Source organism: Piliocolobus tephrosceles, chromosome 2 (assembly GCF_002776525.5).
Source record: "Piliocolobus tephrosceles isolate RC106 chromosome 2, ASM277652v3, whole genome shotgun sequence".
NCBI lineage: Eukaryota > Metazoa > Chordata > Mammalia > Primates > Cercopithecidae > Piliocolobus > Piliocolobus tephrosceles.
The window spans coordinates 73,605,605-73,629,512 of NC_045435.1; the positions used below are offsets into that span (position 1 = coordinate 73,605,605).

The 23,908-nt window shown below is 40.0% G+C and overlaps 1 protein-coding gene across 9 annotated transcripts in view; it reads left to right on the forward strand.

The window, feature by feature from the left end:
* CADPS (calcium dependent secretion activator) overlaps positions 1 to 23,908 on the forward strand; it is a 483,558-nt gene that overhangs the window by 97,327 nt on the left and 362,323 nt on the right. For all 9 annotated transcript variants that reach the window (XM_023200558.2, XM_023200583.2, XM_023200569.2 and 6 more), the window contains 2 exons: positions 7,617 to 7,730; positions 19,871 to 20,203. In XM_023200558.2, coding sequence (XP_023056326.1) covers positions 7,617 to 7,730; positions 19,871 to 20,203 — 447 coding nt within the window. The remainder of the gene's footprint in view (positions 1 to 7,616; positions 7,731 to 19,870; positions 20,204 to 23,908) is intronic.

Here is a 23,908-nt window from a genome sequence, read left to right on the forward strand (position 1 = left end):
TCTGTTCTCTGCTTGTTATATTCTCATGCTAATTTCTCCAAGACTATACCCTAGCACTCTCCTCCTGACTACTACCTTGCTGGTAGTAGATTCACTACTAGCAGATTCATTGATTCACTAGAGCAGTGGTTCTCAAAGTGTAGTCCACACGCTCCTGGAAGTCTGCAAGGTGATTTTCCTTGTAATGCCAAGATATTGTATGCTTTTTTTCTCACTATGTTAACATTATCAATAATGATGAAAAAGCAATGATGAGGAAGACTGCTGGTACTTTCACACAAACCAAGGTAGTGGTGCCAACTGTACTAGAGATCATTATATCTCTCATGGCCATGTACTTGCTGCTTAAAAATGGCCAACTTCACAGAATACTTTCCTTGATGAAACCATAGAAAGTGTTAATTTTATTAAATGTTGATTCTTGGGCACACACCTTTTTAATATTCTATACAATGAAATGGTAACTACATAAAGCACTTAGGGAGCATGAGGAAGGACAATGGTTGTCTCAGGGGAAGGGACTTGTCTGACTGAGTTGCCAACTAAACAAGCATTTTTAAAAAATGGAATATCATTTTTACTTGGAAAAACAACACACAAATGTAGGTATTTCATAGATGTTTTCTATAAAGTAAATGGAGAGAGCCTGTTATTTCAAGAAAAACAACTGACAATATTTTTTGCCAATAATAAAATTTGAGATTTCAATCAGCACCATAATCTGGACAGTTTCTTAATACCTAAAGATTTTTTTGATATCAGTGGCAATATTAAGTCATATGATTTTTTATGTATTGTGTGATGAAATGTGTGAACATTTGGAAAATTAACATAACTCACTCAATTCATTTTTGACATGACCAATGTATGATTTTTAAAAAATAAAATCACTTATGGGCCAGGAGTAGTGGCTCAAGCCTGTAATCCTAGCACTTTGGGGGGCCAAGGTGAGCAGATTGTTTGAGGCCAGGAGTTTGAGATCAGCCTGGCCAACGTGGTGAAAACCTATCTCTACTAAAAAAAAATAAAATACAAAAATTGGCTGGGTGTGATGGTGCACGCCTCTAATTCCAGCTACTTGGGAGACTGAAGCATGAGAATCACTTGAACCTGGGAGGCAGACGTTGCAATGAGCCGAGATCACGCCACTGCACTCCAGCCTGAGTGACAGAGTGAGAGACTGTCTCAAAAACAAAACTAAACTAAACTAAACTAAAATAAAAAAACCACTTATGGGTAAAAGATTCATTCAAATAGCAAGACAGATCAATGGGTTTTAATTGAGTATAGAAAGTTCATTGATATAGTGTCTGATTTTTACATTATATCTAACTTTCAAGAAAATACCACCACTTGGGCTTTGGTATAGTATCAGGAAGACTATCCCATTTATCTGAAAAGGCTCTTACAGTATCTCTCAGTTTTCCAACAACCTATCTGTGGGAGGCCAGATCTTCTTCATATACTTCAACCGAAACAGCATTTCACAACAGACTGAATGCAGAGAAAGAAATTAGGATCTAACTGTCCTCTACCAATCTCTAAAAGATATTTGCAATGCTATAAAATGTTGCCAGTCTTCACTATTATTTTCTTTTGGAAAATATTATTTTCATAAAAGGGTATTATTTCAGTTTAACATATGATGAGTTTATTGTTTTTTTAATAAGTTAGTATTTTAAACTCCTCAGTTTTAATATCACTATAGTATTTATTAATAGCTATAAAACAACTTACATAAACAAAACCTCTTTGCAGTCCTCAGTGATTTTTAGCAGGTGAAACAGACTTGAAATCAAAAAGTTTGAGAATGATGGCAACTTGCCAACTAACTCTTAATGAGATCTTTGGCTCTAGAACTCCTTATTTGACCACATGCCAGAAGAATCCATGTGAGTACTGCCTGAGTACCTCCAACTTGGAAAAATATGTTCTTTTTTTTAAGTGTTATTGGGTTCAAGGGTAGAACATTTGTCCTACTAAAGAACAACTTTTAAGAGCTTTGTGGATGGAAGGGTGAAAAATAGACCTCCTTCTCTTCTTCTTCCCCTTTGATCCTTTTCCTCTTCTCTTTTGATCTTCAATCCAATCTTTAGCCCCAACTCACCTTCTAAATGCATTTTTCCTATTTTTTTCCTCTTCTACTAGATAATTGTTGGTTGGGAGAATCCCATCTCAATCAATGTTCAAATTATGTCTCCAAGTTCCTTTCCCTGTAGGTCATAGAACTCTTTGTTAGAGTGTCATGTGGCCAACTTACAGGTCTTTATTCTTTCTCTTCTGCTCCAAAATAGATCTTTAGGAATAGCATGCTGGTTGGTCTTTCTATTATTAAATAATTTTAAAATTGAGCTAATTTTTTAAAGTAGTAATTAACTTATATTCAACTGCTACCCTAAATTTTTAAAAAGTTAGCAAGAACTGTTATATATAGCAGACTTTGACATTTTTTCTAAAGAAGCAATTTGTAAAATGTGGTATAGGTATGCAAGAGGATGGAACATATCTATTTTAACTATAGCTACTACATAAAACTACATAAAGCTTATGGTTTCAGATATTATTGCTTAGAACAAGTTTTAGTTAAGAAAAAGAAAGTGATTTGATATATGTTTAATGCAAAAACAAAAAGTTAATAGTACAGTTAGTACATGGGGAGGACATACTCATGGGAGTATTACTTAAATAATTGAATTATTATTTGAATAGTTGAATTTTGGGAAACCATGTTCCAAAGGGAAGTCCAGGGTGACAGCCTCATCATAATTCTTCCCACATTCAACATGTTTTTCCCCCTTCTACTTGCATTTCAGAATTACCATTTATATTTTGCCATGATAAAGTCTTTCACATTTTTTCTTCAAGCTAAATAAAACTCACTTAAAATGCCTTTTTCAGAGTATGTTATGTAAATATATATATAATATAAAAGCTGAGAAGAACTTTATGTAAATAAGTAAATATTTGGTTAAGATGAGGCGATTTCTAAATTTTCTAAAAGCAGGACTTCATTTAGAGTAGAAAATATTTGGTCTGGTTGTAGAAAGGGGGTATTTTATTTGTTAATAAAATTCATGGCCTAATATAAATTTTTGAAGTCTTATACTGATTGGGCATAACAGCTCATGCTTATAATCCCAGCACTTTGGGAGGCCAAGGCAGGTGGATCACTTGAGGCCAGGAGTTCAAGACCAGCCTGATTGACATGGCAAAACCCCATCTCTACTAAAAATAAAAAAATTAGCTGGCCGTGGTGGTGCTTGCCTGTAATCCCAGCTACTCAGGAGACTGAGGCAGGAGAATCACTCGAATCCAGGAGGCAAAGTTTGCAGTTGGCTGAGATGGCACCACTGCACTCCAGCCTGGGCAACAGAACAAGACTCTGTCTTAAAAAAAAAAAAAAAGAAGAAGAATTCTTCATACTCTGTGCTGATAAGGTATATTTTTCTATGTACATGTTAAATTAAATAATTTGACCTTAGAGAAGATAAGTGCTGTGATAATGACTGTGCAGGAAATTCAGGGCACTGTGACAGAGATTAGCTAGGGGAACATTACTGTAGACTGGATGGTCAGGGAAGCGCTTCCCAGGATATGCCGGCTCGGCTGAATCCTAAGGGGCCAGCCACGGGGAAAACCAGAAGAACATCCCTGGCGAAGGGAACAGCAAGGGCAAAGGCTCTCAGGCAAGAAAAGTCGGGGCACAGCTGAGAAGTAAAAAAGACACCAGTGTGCTGGCTACCAGAGTGAGTAAAGAGCAGAGTGGAGCAAGTCAAAGTCAGGGTACGTCATGCAGGGCCTTGGAGGCCATTGAGTTTATCATCTGCCCCTTATCATTTGGCTCTTCTTTTTTGCCAGGCCATGAGCTGAGATCTTAAGATATATTACCTCATTTCCTTTTCATCTTTTTAGTAACTTTAGGAGGTCGGTTTTATCATCCAAAATTTTTAAGGAGGAACCAAGGCTTAGGGAAAGTAGCTTGCCTAAGGTCATCCAGCTTGGAAGTGAGTGGTATCACCAGGACTTGAACCTGTATCTCTTGGACGCCAAGCCTGTGCTCTCAACTCCTGACTCATGATTCTGCCTCTGAGCACTTGAGTTTAAATAAATAACTGCTTCACCACATAAAACCTTCCCCCCGTAGGACTGTGAACAAAATGCTGAGAAAATAGCGACCTCCACCTGAGGAGTCTGGAAGGGAGTGCATGCACTAAATTTAAAGACGTGTACATGTGAAATGTCCCCAGAGGCAGGCATTCTCAAGGGAACAGTATGTGCAAACACTCAAAGATGAGAATTAGGGTGGGCACAGTGGTTCATGCCTATAATTCTAGCACTTTGGGAGGCCAAGGTGGGTTGATCACCTGAGGTCAGGAGTTCAAGACCAGCCTGGCCAACATGATGAAACCTCATCTTTACTAAAAATACAAAAATTAGTCAGGTGTAGAGGCACGCACCTGTAGTCCCAGCTACTTGGGAGGCTGAGGCGCGAGAATCACTTGAACCCAGGAGGCGGAGATTGCAGTGAGCCGAGATCACACCACTGCACTCCAGCCTGGGCAACAGTGAGACTCTGTTTTTGTTTGTTCGTTTGTTTTTGTTTTTGTTTTCTTAAAAATATGAGAATGAATCATCACAGTAGCGAAGATGTATTGAGCATTCATCCTGTACTAAGTTCTGCAGTGAGTATTTTGCTTATCTTGATCCTCACAACAACCCTATGAAGTCAATATTGGCCCATTTTACCAATGAGAAAACTGAGCTTTAGAGAGGTTAGTCATTTGCCCAGGGAGACATGGCTAGTGAGTGGAGTAACTAAACACTAGGCTTGTTGAATTAGTGGTGAGAAAAGTAGTGAATTATAAACCAGTAGGTGGCAAAACCCAGGCATAAAGTTCTGCCACTGAAGTCCATGCCCCCAACTCTCCTGCTGACAGCTTAATGTGACTAGGGAAGCAAGGGATGCTTTGTGTGGCTTTGTGATGTGTGTTCTCTGAACGTGACTAAAATTAATGTTCCTGAAGTTCCTTAGCTCCTTTCTCCATTGAGAGTTTTATATTCTGTAATTTCTTTTCTCTGAAATCCTGAATCATAATTTTATGTGCTTTTTTGTTTGCCTTTTCCTCTCCACTTAGACTATAAGATCCTTGAAGAAAAGCCCTTATTTCTTTTGATCCCTTATTGCCCAGCCCTAAGAAATAATGGGTGAGATCAGGGGTTGTGTGTGTTGACCACTGAACCCTTAGTGTCTGGTGCAGGGCTGGGCAGAGGGTGGGTGCTCTATAAATTTTTTTTTTTTTTTTTTTTTTTTGAGACGGAGTCTCGCTCTGTCGCCCAAACTGGAGTGCAGTGGTACGATCTCCCACTCACTACAAGCTCCGCCTCCCAGGTTCACACCATTCTCCTACCTCAGCCTCCCGAGTAGCTGGGACTACAGGCACCCGCCACCATGCCCGGCTAGTTTTTTGTTAATATTTTCAGTAGAGACAGGGTTTCATCGTGTTGGGCAGGATGGTCTTGATCTCCTGGCTTTGTGATCCACCCGCCTCGGCCTCCCAAAGTGCTGGGATTACAGGCGTGAGCCACTGCACCCCGCCAAATATTTCTTAACTAAATCCATGCTTATTTAAGGAAAGGTTAGAGAGATAATAGATTTGGCCTGGGTCAACAATCAATCTTGAACATTCATATGGTGTGTGCATAATTTTATTTCAATTACTTAATCATTTAAGACAAAAGCGAGGTCTATAGGCCTCCATTCCTCTCCTGCCCTGTCATCCCACCCTACTCCCAAAATCACGCAAAGCTGGTATTGACACTGTTTTAGAAGGAATTCTGAGCAAGAAATCCTGTGAGATGCCTTGGTTGGTCCTATACTGTTAGGATTTGTGAACGAGATTAAGGCTGGTCTGCTTAAAATAAATTTATGTTATAGGTATCATTTTTATGAGCAAATCAACTGCTACCTAATATTTCAGTTCAAATGGTTTCAAGCACATAAAAAATAACTATGATTTTCTCTTCAATTTCATATATCAATATCCGTGAGTCAGAGCAGGAAAGCTTAAGCAACTTAGAAGTGAGTTTATTCCATGCTTTAGGTCTGAACTGGTCCAGTGCAACAGCCACTAGCCACTGTGGCTATTGAACACTTGCAATTTGGTTACTCTGAATTGAGATGTGTTGTAAGGGTAAACTACACCAGATTCCAAAGGCATAGCATTTTTTTTTAACATAAACTGTCTCATTAATAATTTATATACTGATTACATGTTGAAACGTTATTTTGGCTATACTGGGTTAAATAAAGTATATCAAAATTCAGTGGCCAACAGAACTGGTACTGGACTGATCTTTTTCCACTAGAACAGTGGTTCTCAGATGTAATTTCTCATGATCAATTATAAAGCATAACTTTTTTATAAAAAATTTAACTTTTTCAGAGTTAAAAGTTTTTCACTTTTTCAAAGTGAAAAGTTTTTAACTTTTAAAACAGCAAAGTTTTGGCTGACTTTTTAATATACATATTTTATATAAATTAGAACCAATGAAAAGATACCTGAAAATAACATGTCTTGCGTACACTCCATTCATTCATTCATGCAATCAGCCCTGACTGTCTGGCACATGTAAGGCAGTTAGCTATGCCCTGGGAAAATATCGATGAATAAGATAGCAGGAAAAGACACATCATGTAACACATTTAATCACCATGAAGCAGTTAAATAAACAGTATGCTGTGGAATCACAAAGCAGGATGATCTGCCCCTAGCCTAGGGGCTGGGAAGGGCTTCATAAATTAGTGCTGCCTGCATTGATACCTGATGGATGGTGGGACAGAACCAGATAAGGGGTGAGGAGGAGGAATGAGTATGAATCTTTTAAGAATGTTTTCCTAGGAAAGAAAGGTGGGATTGATAGGCAAGGAATTGCACATAACCTAGTACCCAAATTCTCTATGCCACAACCCAGAAGTGTATCCTGTACCCAAACATCATCTGTCATGCGATCATGGATGTACCAACAGTAAGGTTTGAAAACCACTGCGTATGGTCATACTTCATTTATCAAGGTATTTCAGACCACCAGAGGGGCATGTGCAGTGCTGTGCTTGCTATTACATGTTTAACAACCATCTCTCAGGAGAAAAAAAAAAAAAAATAACTTTAGTAGCATTTGCCAATTTCCATGGTATAAATACTCCCACCTTGGCTGATATGAAGCTGCCAATGAGACAACACTGAATGTGGAGCTGGGAAGAGATGGGTGGTAGCACTCCCTTATATAGAGTTTCCCTCATGCAAATGCCATAGGTGTAAGTAACCTCAGAAGCACTCATAAAAGTGAAATATGGTAAAATAACTAGGAGGCAATGAATTTTAAGTATTAAAAGTGTATTAACATTGTTTTTAATATAATTTATTTATATTATTTTAAAATAATGGCTGTATTTAACACTGGCTCACAGAAGTTTCTGCAGATTCCCTAATCAGCTCTCACACACCTGTACAAGCCAGCTCCAGTTCACCAATGGGCCTGGCATCTTCAGCATAAAATATCCACGATCCTTGTCTAGAACAAGTGCTCACATTTCCCTCTTTTTCTGTTTCTTACAGATCAGCAAACAGCAGCTGCAGACAGTCAAGGACAGGTTTCAGGCTTTCCTCAATGGGGAAACCCAGATCATGGCTGACGAAGCCTTCATGAACGCTGTGCAGAGTTACTATGAGGTGAGAATCGCTGTGCGGAGGAACACCAAAACTACTCAAGCCCTAGGCCTGGGGAGTCTGAGCTGCAAGGCAATGGGGACAATCGTTTTGGTTTACTACAGGATCATCCCTCCTAAGGCAGAGGGGTTGGTGATTGGTTACAATGTTAAGAAATAACAGTATTTTGTTTTGGGGAAAACTAAATGTAAGCTACTATTTAACAACGGAGTTTTATACCGGGCAATATACTGATTGTATTTCATACAAGATATAATAGTCTTATGAATTAGGTCTGATTGTATTTTCATTTTACTGATGAAGAGACTGGGGCTCAGAGACTTTAAATTAATTACTCAAGATCACACAGCTATGAAAAATCACAACCTATGACTTTGAGTCAGGAGTATTTTTCTCACCACTTGTACCATTTTTAAAGGATGTTAGCACCTCCCAAGGATGGTGGCTTCATGAACTTCCTTATTCTTTTTTCTAAAATGCTGCTTGCTTATCTGGAGCTGGGACCACTGTCCAAAATGCAGTTCTCTAGAGAAAATCTACAAAAGAGAGAACACGTTCTGAATATGTATTACGGGTAAATTGTCACCACTAGACCTCAGAAGTTTATCAGTAAAGTGGATTTGTATTTCTGCAAATATTTTTAAATTTTATAATTGTTCTTTCTTAGTGTGCATATTGGCTATTATTTGTACATGATTATGAAATGGACATGCCAAACCTTCATATTGGCAATGCTTTCCTCATATGCATATTTTCAAATATGATTATTTGGTCACTGAGTGACATTTTATTTTATATTAATCTGTTTTAATGTGAACCAGGTAAATTCTCTCTGTGTTTGGAATCCTATGCCCCAAATGTCTGATGCATTGTAAAGGCTAGATGACAACCAGTAGAGCCCAGCTCCTAAGCACTGAAAGCTTATGATATCCTGCTATATACAATTCACAGTAATAATGATAAACCTTAAGCTAGGTATAAGGAAAACCTAACAAAATCTGATTTTCCCCCAGGATTGTTTCACTGATTTCCTTCCTTCCTTCTTTCCTTTATTTATTAGATAGAAAATTATCTCAAAACAAAGATGTTAGTGTGCCTACTTTGCTAGTGCTCTAAGCACGTACTTAGTCTCCCCATCTGAGTCAGCCCACAACAGATGCTTTCAATATGTTAATTGATTGAAGCCTCAGTAGAGGCAAAATCCTGATTTGGCAAAACTCTTCTTCCCACTTGCTAAAGCACTTGACTCCTTCCTTCATGGAGAGAGTAAGACTGCAATTAGATCTTGTGAAAATATTATTGATTGGTTTGCTAATTAGCGTTTAATAGTAAATAATCTTCGTGATGTTTCCTGGGACCAACCACAGACTCCTTTTACACACCATTTTCTTCATGAAATTTTTATTTGGATCTATTTTAGAAGTCAAATTTGTTTTTATAGTTGTCCAAATTTAAATCTTTAAAAATTTTACAAGTATCATTCATTATCACCAATGAGTGCAAACTTGCTGCTTTATCTGATGTGGTACAATTTTTTGGTTGAATTTCATGGGGAGTAGAAATGAGACTTGGAATCACAGTGATATATGATAGTGAATAACTTGAATATATTTAACAAAAGTTTTGTTTAGAAACTGCCCAGGGATGAAATTAATTTTCCCTCTTTGTTCAAGTTCTGGAAGCCAGTGGGAGAGTAATGGCAGAAGCCTTGTCAGGCCAAGCAGACCCCTATCAATAGTTCTCCATAGTTAGAGTCATTCACCAGAGTTTATAAATTTATAGATTGCAAATCTTAATTAGAAAGCTCATTTGACTAATGGCATAAATTAAAAGAAAATGTCATTTCCATCTATTAATTAAATGTGAAAATTAATAGTCATCAACGTGCTAATGAGTCTCTGGAAATTACCATTACATCTATAGTGATCCCAATGTTTTCCTCTATAGTGGCTAGTTTATTTGAAATAGTTTCTGTTTTTGTCTGGTAAGAATACAGGCATTGAGAAATTACTCAATATTTAATGTTAGCATTTGAATAACGTAAGAAAGGATGTGGGGTATTAATGATCTAACTGCTGTCTTCATTAGGAAATACTTTGGAGAGCCTTAGATTCACTTTTCCGGGGAAGTCTAATCCTCTGAAGTGAAAGTTCTCTATCAGGAGATCAGGGTTAACACTTTACTTGGGGGCTCTCCAAGTTGATTACACCTTCCTTTCTCCTTTCCCCTTCATTCTTGGGCTATGGAGAAGCTGGCGTCTCTTCCTCTACCCAACTCTGGGTTCCAATTGCTTCTCTGTTGGCCCCTGTCTTAGTCAGGACTCTTTCGATTATAAGTGACTGATACCTAGGTCATACTAGATAACCGTAAAAAGACATTTATTTCCTCAAGTAACTTAAAAGTCCACAAGTAGGCCTGGATTCAGCCATGGCAGGATCCAGAGGCTCCAAAGTTACCAGCGGGATGGGTGTCTTCCCTACACCTCTCCACTGTGCTCATCCCTGTGTTGACTTCCTTCTTGGTCAGCTTGTCTCCATGTGGAAGACCTTAGCAGCCCCAGGGCACATCCTACCAGTTCAGCAACTCCAGGAGCAAAGAGAACACCCCTACTGAGCTCCCTAGCAAAGACCTGGGGTGACTTAGTTGGACTGACATGGATCATTTGTCCCTTCTTGAATCAATCACAGTGGATGGGGTGACATAGACTGGGAGGATAAAGCTTAGGACAGCCACCATCTCTGGCACCTGAGTACAGGCTCAGCCCCAGTGGAACCATTTTCAGGAAGAATGTAATGGTTTCTTAATAAAACATTAGGCTGCTTTTTACCAAAACGGGGGGAATATATGCTCAACAGACAAAACCAACAGATATCCTCCTTCCAAATTCTCTCTCTTTCACATACACACACACTCCACCCTATAATGCCACAACTTCACATTCCAGTTTACCAACAGCAATGACATTAAAAAATAGTGTAACAGCAGTAATCTCAAAATGTTCTAGGATTTCTGTACTTTAAAAAGTCAGTTTTTGATATGGGTCTTGTTTTGCTAAGGCAGTATATTCATTACTTGGTGTGCACAGAGCATTAGTTTCAGGACTTCTCAAATACAAAATCCTCAGATGCTCAAGTCCCTGATATAAAATAGCATAGTATTTGCATATAACCTATGCACATCCTCCCATATGCTTTTTTTTTTTTTTTTTTTTTTTGAGTTAGGGTTCCTTCTGTCACCCAGGCTGGAGTGCAGTCATATAATCACAGCTCACTGCAGCCTCAACCTCCTGGGCTAAAATGATCCTCCCTCCTCAGCCTCCCATATAGTTGGACTACAGGTGCATGCCACCATGCCAGACTAATTTTCGTATTTTTTGTAGAGAGAGGGTTTTACTATGTTGCCCATGCTGGTCTTCACCTCCTGGGCTCAAGTAATTCTCCCACCTCAGCCTCCCGAGTAGCCAGGACTATAGGTGCATGCCATCATGCCAGACTAATTTTTATATTTTTTGTTGTAGAGAGAGGGTTTCGCTATGTTAACCAGGCTGGTTTTGAACTCCTGGGCTCAAGTAATCCACTTGCATTGGCTTCCCAAAATGCTGGGATTACAGGTATGAGCCACCACACCTGGCCTTCTCCCTTATACGTTAAATCATCTCTAGATAACTCATAAAACCTAATACAATGTAAATGCTATGTAAATTGTTGTCATACTATATTGGTTTTATTTGTATTACTTTTTATTGTTATTTCTTGTTTTTTAAATTGTGGATCTGTAGTTGGTTGAATGCGTGAACGTGGAATCTGCAGATACAGAGGGCCAAGTGCTATAATGATCTCTCAGCATGCTAGAGTAGTAAAGATCATCTTTTAAAAAATGAAAGGAGAGAGGAGGTGCTATTCCTTTTCCATCTGTGCCCATCCAGCCCAGTCTGAGCAAAGCTAGTCACCATTAACAGCAAGTTGGTGAGGCCTGGGCCATGAGTGGGGATGGGAGAAAGGAGACCAAGGTCCCTGTGGCTCTCAAGAGCACACAGGTTTATTTTTGTCCTTTCCTGATGGCCCTGATTGTCACAGCACATCAAGCAGGGCAGCAGATTAATCCTTAATCTCTTCAATTCTGGCTTTCAGGGCCAAGAGCTGGGGGCTGGGGTGGGTGCTCTGAGATCTGGCCCAGCAGTTCTGTCTCACACCCCTGTTCCTGAGATACGGCATCAGAGAGCCATTTCTCTGTGTTCCCCACACCTTTTCTAACTGTTTTTAAGACAAGTGTCCAAAATATAAGCCCTCCCTCTCTCCCTCCGTCCCTCCTCACACTCACCTCCTCGTGCTCACCTCCTCACCTCCCTGCTTGATTTTAATTTCTTCACATGCTGGTCCTGGCATCAGAGAAAATAGGTGGATGAAAAAGTTTTACAAAACTCAGATTCTTCCTGGAAGTGAACATAGGGGTATTTGCAAGAAAGTGGGAGTGTCAAATGTGGCAGAAGACATAAAACTTCATTTCAGGACACTGCATCTGATGTCTGAACTTCAGCCAGTGAAGCTGCTATGATTGAGCTTTGTTTGGGGTGTGTGAGTGTTGTTTTGTTTGGTTGTTAGTTTTTTGTTTGTTTTGTTTTGTTTTTGTTTTTGTTTTTTAATAAATCTCTAGTTCACTTTTGTCAAACTAGCTTTGAACGTTGCAACAGACCGAATTCTTTAAATTCAGCCCTAATCATCACGATCATCATCCTAACAACTTCAGAAGCAACAACAACAATAGTTTGCTGTTGTTGCTGGTATTGTTGTTATCAGAAGAAACAGCTAAGCTTCAGAAAAGAAGGAAACCAGAGCAGTTTAACTTCAGGAAGCCAGACAGTAAGATATAACAGACACTTCACCATTGGGATAAATCTACTCCAGCCCAATCCATTCTCATGCCAACCCACTCAGAATGTGAGCTCAAGAAGTAGCGGTCTTATTGACCAAGCTCAAATTCCAACCCATCACTTGGCTAAAGAAGGACAAAGTCCTACAATTGACAATTCCACTGCAACTATGTGCAATGGGAAAGGGGTTCTTGGAAGACAGACTGAGGTACTATTATCAGAAGAGGAAGAGCAGTTGGCAGGCAAAAACTGCAGGTTTCTTCTATGCAAGAAGACATTTTGTTTAGTTCTTATGGTCGAACGTTTTTATTTAAGAGGAGTATAAATCAGGTCACACTGGCTATTTTTCTAAAATGAAACAGTATATTTTCTAATAAGTAGAATGGCTACAACTACTCCGTGGTACCTGAGATACCATGATAAACAGGTACATCCCTAGAGGAAGAGTCACTACCCACTCTAAAGCATTGATTCTTGTAGGGAAAGCCCAGCAAGGAGGAGGCAGGAGGCGGAAGGCAGAGTGATTAAAAGGATGAGTTTAGTGTCCAAGGCCAGGTGCAGTTCACATCTGTAATCCCAGTACTTTGCGAGGCTGAGGTGGGAGGATCACTTGGGGCCAGAAGTTCAAGGCTGCAGTGAGCTACACCACTGCACTCCAGCATGGGTGACAGAATGAGACCCTCTCTAAATAAATTAAAAATAAAAATTGTGCCTGACAGAGGTAGATTGAGTTCTAATCCTGTTACACACTGACTGTGGTACTTCAGCTAAGTCTGAGCCTTAGTTGCTTCATCTGTAATAGGGCCTTCCTTGCCTAATTGCTCTCAAGACTAAATATATATACCTGGACAGTTCCATTATTAATATATTGAGGTTAGAATATATTAATATATTAAGGTTAGAAACGAGCATAGTGGTATGGTGTCCATATGCTGCATAGAAATAGAAAAAGATAGTTGAAAGTTGATAGAATCAATTCACTCCGTGGGCATGGAGGAAGGGAGGTGCAAGATGGAGCAAGGAAGAAGGATATAGAAAAGAGAAAGGAAAGTACTTTTGCTCCTAACCTAGCACCACCTACCACAAGGTCATGGTCCTAGATCTGCTCCTGAAACTTTGCCCAGAATCCTTTACTTTTTGGTGAAGAATATTTTTAAGACTTGAAAATACATTTTATTTTAGAAATGAAAATGCACCTTGCCTCAAAGAAGGTAAAATTTGTATTTTTCCAGGTAGAAAAGGTGTGTTTCGAATGACTGTGAAAGTAAAACATGCCCACTATAAAAATAAAACAGACAATGTAGAAAAATCTCTGCATTTACATGGTTAAAAAATACTTACAATCCCATCATCCTAGATAACCACAATTAAACTTTGGTTTATATCTTTCCAGGTACTTTTAATGTATCTATGCATGTCAAGATAACTATTTGGCTTGCATATTAAGGTGGGAAATTACCACAAACTATTAAGAACCCACTTCTTTTATTTAACACAGTTGTTTTCAATCTCCTTCCTACCTTTACAAAGGTCACACAAATGACATACTCTCATCAGTAAACTGTCTTATTTCCTATGGTATTCGAAATCCAAATCCATGCTCCTATCCTCCAATTCCACCTCACCCCTGCCATTGGAAGGCTCTGGTCCATGATAACCATATATCACGGACATCTTTGGATGCTAATGAAAATATATGTATCTTTTTTCATGGCTGCATGATATTCCATTTAAAAATAACAGCTAACTTGTATTACATTTCGCCTGTAGTAGGCAACAGGCTAACCAACTTGCAGGCATAATATCACTGAATCAGGATTCAGGGCTCACCAAAATTCTACGAAGGAAGGTTTTTATAACCCCCATTTTAAAGGTGAGGAAATTAAAGCCCAGGGAGATTAAGTAACTTGCTCAAGTGGCAAAGCTAGCAAGCCACAGAGCCAGGATTTGAACCCAGGTGTTCTGATTCCGGGGCCCATCCTCCTAACCATGATGTCTACCCCTTTCATTATTTATGTGTCCATTTGTTAATAGCAACGAGGTTTGTGTTTCTTGTAAATATTATTTACTCCAACATCTAGGTGTTTTTCTTATTTATGTTGAAAGGATATGCTTTTTCAGAGCAGGAATGAATCTGCCCTGGCTTCTCAGCCTATCAGCAAGCAAATGGGAGCTAGGCCAACCTCATCCGTAATGTGAACAGTCACTAAGTACTGATGTGTTTGTGTGTTTCTAAAATGACCTTGAGGTTGTTTGGCTCTGGTGATGGAGGGAAGGACTGAAGGATGAGGTCGAGTTGCTGAACTGACTGTCCTTCATAATTCCATATTTATTTGTTTATCTTCCATCTCTCATTATGACCTGTCTGGAAGTTGGCAGAAAAGCAGGGAGGATTTATGGATGTGCCCAAATAGAACTGGGCTTGGGGTTAAAGTCTCTTGTGGCAGCCACTAAAAAGCAAAAACAGAAACAAACACGGATACAAAATACAGACAGAGCTCCCAGCGCAATTGAGTTTGAACAGTTGTTTTAGAGACACACAGGCACATCAGTATTTAGTGTTTGTATTCATTATAGGGTGAAACTGGCCCAGGCCCACTTCCTCTTTGACAGACTGAGAAGCCAAGACAGATGATGTGCCTGGAAAAATAGTTTCCTGCTTCCACCTTCTCTCCTCATGGCTGTCTTGTCTCCGTTGGGCAATTCATCTTCACTGTCTCCCCAATCTTTGGCCTCCTTCCTCCATGTTCTTGTCATTCCACTCATCTCTCCTCTTTCTAGGATCTGGCAGTTGTATCTTAACACAGGACAGATAGATCCCTCCACTTTTCAAAGTCTTCTCAGTTTGATCCTCATCAAAGAAGAAAGGCTGGATTCCTGTATTTTTTACCATGAAGGAGAGTGAGATTGGTGGAGGTTAGGTGACTTGTCTTCCACTGGTAATTCAGAAGTACTTCTGAGAAGCTACTATGTACAAAGGAAGGGGCTATGTGAAGCAGATGCTACGTCCAGGATTCAGGGTTCACCTGATATAGTTCAGCTGTGTCCCCACTCAAATCTCATCTTGAATTGTAGCTCCCATAATTCCCACGTGTCATGGAGGAGACGTGTTTCCCACGTGTCACCAGTGAGAGGTAACTGAATCATTGGAGCAGGTCTTTCCCATGCTGTTCTCATGATAGTAAGTCTGAAGAGATCTGATGGTTTTATGAAGGGGAGTTCCCATGCACATGCTCTCTTGCCTGCTGCCATGCCATGTAAGACGTACCTTCCTTGACTTCCACCATGATTGTGAGGCCTCCCCAGCCATGTGGAACTGTGAATCCATTAAATCTCTTTCCTTCACAGATTACCCAGTCTTGGATATGTCTTTATTAGCAGTGTGAGAACAGACTAATACATCACTCAACCAGTTACACCAGCTGGGACCCAAGTGCCAACATCTTTATTTCTTACCCCTTGTTACCAGGTCCTACGGAAAATCTAACTTAAGTCTCTTGTTTTAAGAGACCAGTATACCATGTGCTGGTTTCCCCTTGACCTTCTCACCCCAATCCAGGCATAGTCTCACTCCATATTTTTCCTGCTAGAGGAGTCTGCTTTGCTCTTATAGTTCATTCTCTCATTCCGCAAGTATTTACTGAGCACCAGCTACGTGCCAGGCACTGTCTCAGGCACTAAGAAGTAATAGAAACAATGACAGCCCTGCCTCCCGGGAACTTATAGTCTAGCTGGAGATCAGATATTTACCAAACAGTCACAAAAACAGTGGCAGATGGCAGCTCTGGAAGGGCTTTGGGAGAAAAGAATCTGGGGCTGGGAGCTTATAATTGAGGCACATTTCGGGTTTGTGGGATACTGCTGTGCATAGATGTAGAGGAGAGTATAGCTTCATTGGTGATTGAATGTTTTCACGTCACCCCTTATGTTTATTAGCGCTGACAATAAAGGCTTAACCCCATAGTGTCCCCACTGCCATCACCTCTCAACTGGCCTCCCTGCCTATTATCTTGGCTCCCTTCAGTCTGTTTTCCACATTAAAGCCAAAGAATGTGAACTGGTTTGTGCTGTGTCCCAGTTTAAAACTTTCAATCGCTTTCCAGTGCCCTTAAAATGAAGACCAACAACCCTAATCCCCTCCTCCTCCTGAATACCTCCTCTTCCTCAATGCCTCCCTAGGCTCTCTGGCCCCTCTCTGCCCATCTCACATCTATCACCCCCAGCCCTCATTGCCACAGACACATTGACTCCTCCTTATTTCCTCAGGCACTTGGGGTCTTCACATGTATTTTTCCTTCTCTCTAAAATAACTTGCAGTTCTCCATTCACCTATCCATCTTTCACACATCATCTCAAAGGTGTTTTCTTTCGGGAAGGCTTTCTTGACCACATATTAGAATAGATTCCTAGCTATAGGTTCCTGTGGACCCTTATCTTGAGAGCACTTTTTCCAGATCATAATCATATTTGCATGGCATTATTAGGATTATGTCAGTTGGACTCCATGAGAGCTAAATCTGTGTCTTCCTCACCATTGTATTCCTGACACCTGGTCCAGTGTCTTCCACCTAGGGAGTAACCAAAGAAAGGATGAATGGCTTCATGGAGAATTATAATCATTATAGTTAAAAGGATAGCCCCAAATCTTATAGTTCAACTCCTTTGGTGTATGGACAAGAAATTAGAGAATCAGGCCAGGCATGGTGGCTCACACCTATAATCTCAGCACTTTGGGAAGCCGAGGCGGGGGGATCACTTGAGGTTGGGAGTTCGAGACCAGCCTGGCCTACATAGAGAAACCCCATCTCTACTACTAAAAATAATAATAATAATACAAAAATTAGCTGGGGATGGTGGCGGATGCCTGTAATCCCATCTACTTGGGAGGTTGAGGCAGAAGAATCACTTGAATCCAGGAGGCGGATGTTGCAGTGAGCCAAGATCGCACCACTGTACTTCAGCCTGGGCAACAAAGTGGCACTCTGTCTAAGAAAACAAAAAAAGAAAGAAAGAAATTGGAGAATCAGAGAGGGGAGATGATTTACTCAAGGTCGCACAGCAAGTTAGAGGCAGAGATGGCCTGAGATCATGATTTACAGCTTCTGCCACAATGTTCCATTGCCTCTCCAGAGACTTCCTCCACTAGCCTAAAAATACTGGTGTTTGAGATCCCTAATGTGTTGGTTAGATGGAGAAACCATCCCCGTTAAGTGTTACAGATTTTCAGGTGAATTATTTAGCTCATTAAGACTCATAAGGCCTGAGGATTCATTTGAAACATTTTTGTCTATAGTTAATTTTCAAATTAACTCTAAGGTCTCATCTGAGTACCAGTTCCCACTCACAGGGGGGCAGGCCATGGCCTCTACCCTGTGAGGCAAACCCTCAGCCCTCCTTTCTAAATTAGTTCATTAAAGTCAACAATAAACTGGAGCCTTTTTTAAAAAAACATTTCTTCACCCCAGAAAGGCTTTGCAATGAAGCATGAGGCAATGAGATGCCCCCCAGCAATGCTGTCTCATGGCCAACAAGTGCATTTCCTAAAATCTGACAGGGGAATGAACATTTGCTCTGCCTCTTGAAGGATACTTATGCACCTTCTCAAGTGTGACCAGGACACAGCTCAAACGTGTCAGATGCTTCCTCTCCATGAATACGAAGTGGCGGCTTCACTGCCTTGTATTACACCCCAGAACCATGTAGCTCATGTAAGCTTCCGAATGGTGGGCAGTGGAGCGAAAGTAAGACATTCTTAATAGAAAGCTTGGTCCCAGGACTCAACCAAGCAGCACCAGCAGACCAACCAGGGGTTTTCCACCAGGCGAAAGAGGTTTTCATCAAGCAGGAGAACCCTGCAGGAAGGAAGGTAACCACGGTGAAGTAAAAAGACTATCCATTGGTAGTTAGACAATTTGAGTTACCAAAAGAAAGTCCCTTCCCCTCTCTGAAGTCTCGGTTTTTCATCTACAAAATAAACTTAACATAACACCTATGTTCACTGTTAATTCACTTTTAAAGTGTCAAGTGCTGAAGACATTCTAGGACCTGAAGACATTGCAAGGAACAAGGACACATTCCTTGCCCAAGTAGAGTTTACATTTCAGGAAGGAAGATAGATAATTAAATGTATGTTTACCTGATACTTGTATACTTCCAATTAAAAGTGTCATTGAAGCAATAAAAGGAGATACAAATAGCGGTTAATGTTTAACGCTATGTGCCAGATATCATGCCAGGCATTTACATATAATAATAATAACAGCAACAAGTGTAATATGGGCCAGGCACTATTTTGTGTGTGTTTTACATGTTAACGCATTTAATCCTCATTTAAAAATACGTACTGGCCTTGGCAACACAGCAAGACCCTGTTTTTACAAAAAGTTTTAAAAATTGTCAAGGCATAGTGGCACACACTTATAGTCCCAGCTACTTGGAGGCTGAAGCAAGAGGATGGCTTGAGCCCGGGAGTTTGAGGTTGCAGTGCATCATAATCACCACTGAAGTCTGACTTAGATGACAGAGCAAAGTCCTGCCTCTATTTAAAATAAAAAATTAAATGCTGGGTGCATTGATTCACACCTGTAATCCCAGAACTTTTGGAGGCCGAGGTGGATGGGTTGCTTGAGCCCAGAAGTTTGAGACCAACCTGGGCAACATGGTGAAACGCTGACTCTACCAAAAATACAAAAACAAAATTTAAAAAAATTAGCCAGATGTGCTGGCATGCACCTGTAGTCCCAGCTAATCAGAAGGCTGAGGCTAGAGGTCACTTGAGCCTGGGAGGCGGAGGTTGCAGTGAGCTGTGATTATGTCACTGTACTCCAGCCTAGGTGACAGAGCAAGACTCTCTCAAAAGGAAATTGAACATTAAATAAATACTCTTATCCCCATTTTATAAACGAGAACACTGAGATACAAAGAGGTTAACTTGCCCAAAGTCACACAGCCACTAAGGGGCAAGACCTATGCAGCCTGGGCAGAGGTCTGTATGCTATGTGCTGCCTCTCATGATAGTATCATCTCATTTAACCCTTGCAACAACCTGGTAAGTACCATTGTTATTCTTATCTTACAGATGTGGACACAGAAGCAGAACGTGTAAGTAACTAGTCTGAGTTTGCACAGCCAGGAGGTGGTAGGGCAAGACGAGACCCACAGTGGTTCCTCCTGGGATGCACGTGAGGTGGGCTGGCCCAGTGTCCAGCCCCAGGAAACTGGTCCCTCTGTGGCCAACTCTCTTACTGTCTTTCCTGTCCCTGTTCTTGCTCAGGTGTTCCTGAAGAGCGACCGTGTGGCCCGCATGGTGCAGAGTGGAGGCTGTTCTGCCAACGACTCCCGGGAGGTCTTCAAGAAGCACATTGAGAAGAGGGTGCGCAGCCTGCCTGAGATTGATGGCCTCAGCAAGGAGACTGTGCTGAGCTCCTGGATGGCCAAATTTGATGCCATCTACCGTGGAGAAGAGGACCCCCGGAAGCAGCAGGCCCGGATGACAGCCAGCGCAGCCTCCGAGCTGATTCTGAGCAAGGAGCAACTCTATGAGATGTTCCAGAACATTCTTGGGATCAAGAAGTTCGAACATCAGCTCCTGTACAATGCCTGCCAGGTAAGGCGTTTCTCACCTGGGCCCAGAGCTGTGGGTAAGCAGAGCTGCATTCCAACTTCTATGAGATGCTTCTTGATTTAAAAAAAAAAAAAAAATGGATTAAAAGTTATATTTTATTACTGTACTAGTAAAAAGTTGAATACAATTTAGGCTACATTATATTCATGCTTTTCTTCTTATTTAAAAAAAAAAAAAAAAAAAATTTGTGAGCTCCTAAAAGTCTCAGGGGCCCTAGGCACTGAGCTCATTGTGTCTAATGGATAAGTTGGCCCTGTGAGTAAGGTCTGGTTTCCATGTGTCAAAAGTGCTAAATACCAATTTTTTAAAAAAATATGGTTCTGCCTTTGGTGTTTGCCAGTTGAAGGGCTTGTGCTTCCTCAGGTGGGAAGACAACTGAACTTAGCACCTGCCCGTCAAGAATAATTTTTTACAATGAGAAATTTGCACAAGGCCTGATACCTGTATATTAGTCACATCATGAATTTCTGAGTGGTTCTGATGGTAAGAGCTGAGGCTCTGCTTGGGTCCACCCCAAAATGGGCCTGTATTTCCTCTAGATGGAGGTATCTCATATCTTGATATCCTACCTAACCTTAGCATTATATTCATTTATTCAACAAATATTTATTATGTGCCTATTTCGCAGTCTGAAATTCTTACTGGGTGTCTCTTAGGAAGTTTAAAAATGTACATTCCCAGCCCCTAGCCCTAGAGTTTTTCATTCTGCAGCCTCAGAGCATGGCCCAGGAATCTGCATTTTAAACAAGGGCCTTCCTTCCTGGTAATTATGTTGCCCTTCCCCTTCAAAGAACTATCAGAGAGATTCATCTTTGCCTTGTTTGCTAATATTCCCAGTGTATAAAATCTTGGCACATAGTGAATGCTCAGTAAATGTTTATCGAATTAATAAATGGATAATGGAAAATTATTTTAACTAGTAGGTAGGGTCTTATCAACTATGATATATCACCTAGAATTTTCTGGATGCTTTAGTAAGAGTCTGTTTAGCATTTCATAATACAACACATGCATCACATTCAAAGATATTGCTGGTATCTACTTTGATGTCATCCAACTTTAATTGAAAACATTGATTACAAATGTGGAGATGAAAGGTATCTGTGATGGGTCAAAAAGTATTTTGAAATTTCAAATATCAATATAAAATTATTTTTTAATCACTTTTATTTAAAATGTAACTGCATCCCACCACGTAGCAGTTTTAGAATGGGATAAGCAGGTGGCGTCAGCCTCCACCACCACTATCACCTCCACCAGCATGTCCACTACAAGAAGGTGTCATAGCTTCCATATTGAAAAGTCATCCACCTGAGTTATAAGCAAGATTCAGAATTACAGAGAGAGTCAAGTGTTCCTAAACCTTCTAGGTACAAAATTATTCTAGGGATTAATTTTTCTTCTTATTGCAACAGCTTATGCATATTTTCTGTGCTTGCCCAAACCTCAGCATCATTGGAATGAATCCATTGCTATGCCATTTCTTGTCTTATCTCAATGTTTTTGCACTTGTTGAATTGAGTGGCAGGATCATATTTTACTCTTTTCTCCTAAAAAATGAATTAATCCAAGTCATTTTACCCTCAACATCTTTTTTGTGAAATAGAAAAAAGTGCAATAATATTAAAGAATATTGTCTTCTCTCCCCAGAATAAAGATCGTACTCTTAAAATAAATTAATCCAACTCATTTTACCCTCAACATCTTTTTTGTGAAATAGAAAAAAGTACAATAATATTAAAGAATAATACCTTCTCTCCCCAGAATAAAGATTGTACTCTTAGCCAAAAAGAATTACAAGATAGGACAGGCACAGTGGCTCAGACCTGTAATCTCAGCACTTTGGGAGGCTAAGTGGATTACCTGAGGTCAGGAGTTCAAGATCAGCCTGGCTGACATGGTGAAACCCTATCTCTACTAAAAATATACAAAGCAGCCAGGCATGATGGTGGATGCCTGTTATCCCAGCTACTAGGGAGGCTGAGGCAGGAGAATTGCTTGAACCCAAGATCATGCCACTGCATTCCACCATGGGCAACAGAATGAGACTCTGTCTCCAACAAAAAAATTACAAGATAAAGGGAAGTACTTTTTCTTGGGACAAAACTACTGTATTTTACTCTCTATTTATTTAGTATTTTACTCTCTATTCATATCTAAATCTGATTATTGTTTCAGGGTTTCATATCAATAGGAATTATGGCAAAAGAAGATATGTAATTTACACATACAAAAATACACATGAATTCTAACTATATGGTTTTCATTTCTATGTCTTTAGTAATGTAAGTTTTAGGAGTATATTGGCAAATGAAAGTATTTTAAAAGAAAGAAAACACTGGTCATGATAATATTTCACAACATGTAATACCCATTTCTATGACAATATAGAAATGGCTATTCTTCAAACTTACTGTGGCAATAAATTCTTAATGCAGCCTTTCTGTAATCTGTTAGTTTGCAGCAGAACACCTTTATAATGGGAAAACCTTTTGACCTAGGAGCTCCGCCTTTAGGAATTCATTACAAGTAGGTACTCAGAAGTGTGTGCCAAGTCCAAAGATGTTCATTTTTCATATGACAGTGAAAAAATTGAAGCATGCTTAATTCCCAACAGTATAGGATTAATTAGATTTTGATTTAACCATACAAGGGAATATTCATTATCCAATAGAACAGCAATAAAGAATTGTTAAAGAAGAAAGCTTGCCGTGTGGGAAAATGTTCCTTAGATATTGCTAAGTGGAGAATCTGGCTGTGAGGCACAATATGCAGACACAGTCCCATTTCTATGGGAAAAAAAATGATGGAAAAAGGTACTGGACAGGCAAATAACAAGATGTTAACTGTGCTTATCTTTAAAGGATAGGATTATGGTTGATTTTTATGATTTTCATTTATGCTTTTTTATGACTCCAAATTTCTACCTTAAACACAGTTATTCTGTAAATGAAAACAAATACCAAAAGTCTCAACAAAGAAACCATCAGAACAATGAGATATGAAGAAAATTATCTTCTGAATTGTTTTCTAGACTTCAGGCATTAACATACCACCTCCATGATTTTTGCCATTTCTGGGTACTACTTGGATGATTATTTAATATTTCTTATTAAACCAACTCCCAAATTCACCTTTTTTGGTTTTTGTTTTTTTGGGAGATGAAGAGTCTCACTCGGTCACCCAGGATGGAGTGCAGTGGCACAAGCTCGGCTCACTGCAACCTCCACCTCCCAGGTTCAAGCGATTCTCATGCCTCAGCCTCCTGAATAGCTTGGATTACAGGCACACACCATCATGCCTGGCTAATTTTTGTATTTTTAGTAGAGACGGGTTTTTCCATGTTGGCTAGGCTGGTCTCGAACTCCTGACCTCAGATGATCCACCCACCTTGGCCTCCCAAAGTGCTGGGATTACAGGCGTGAGCCACTGTGCCTGGCCCCAAGTTCACTTTTTAAACCTGTCATTATCTTAGGTAATGTACATAAAATCACAGCTTTGATATATTCTTTTTACAAAAAATAATATGCATTAAAGTGAAACCTAACTATTAAAATAGAAACTTTTCATTGGCTGGCCCTCTTAGATCATCTCACACCACAGTGATGCAGAAGGCGTGGTGATGGTAGCCAGTGCCCTGATGCACTGAGGCTGGTGGGACAGAGCTCTCTGACTCCATCCCTGAAG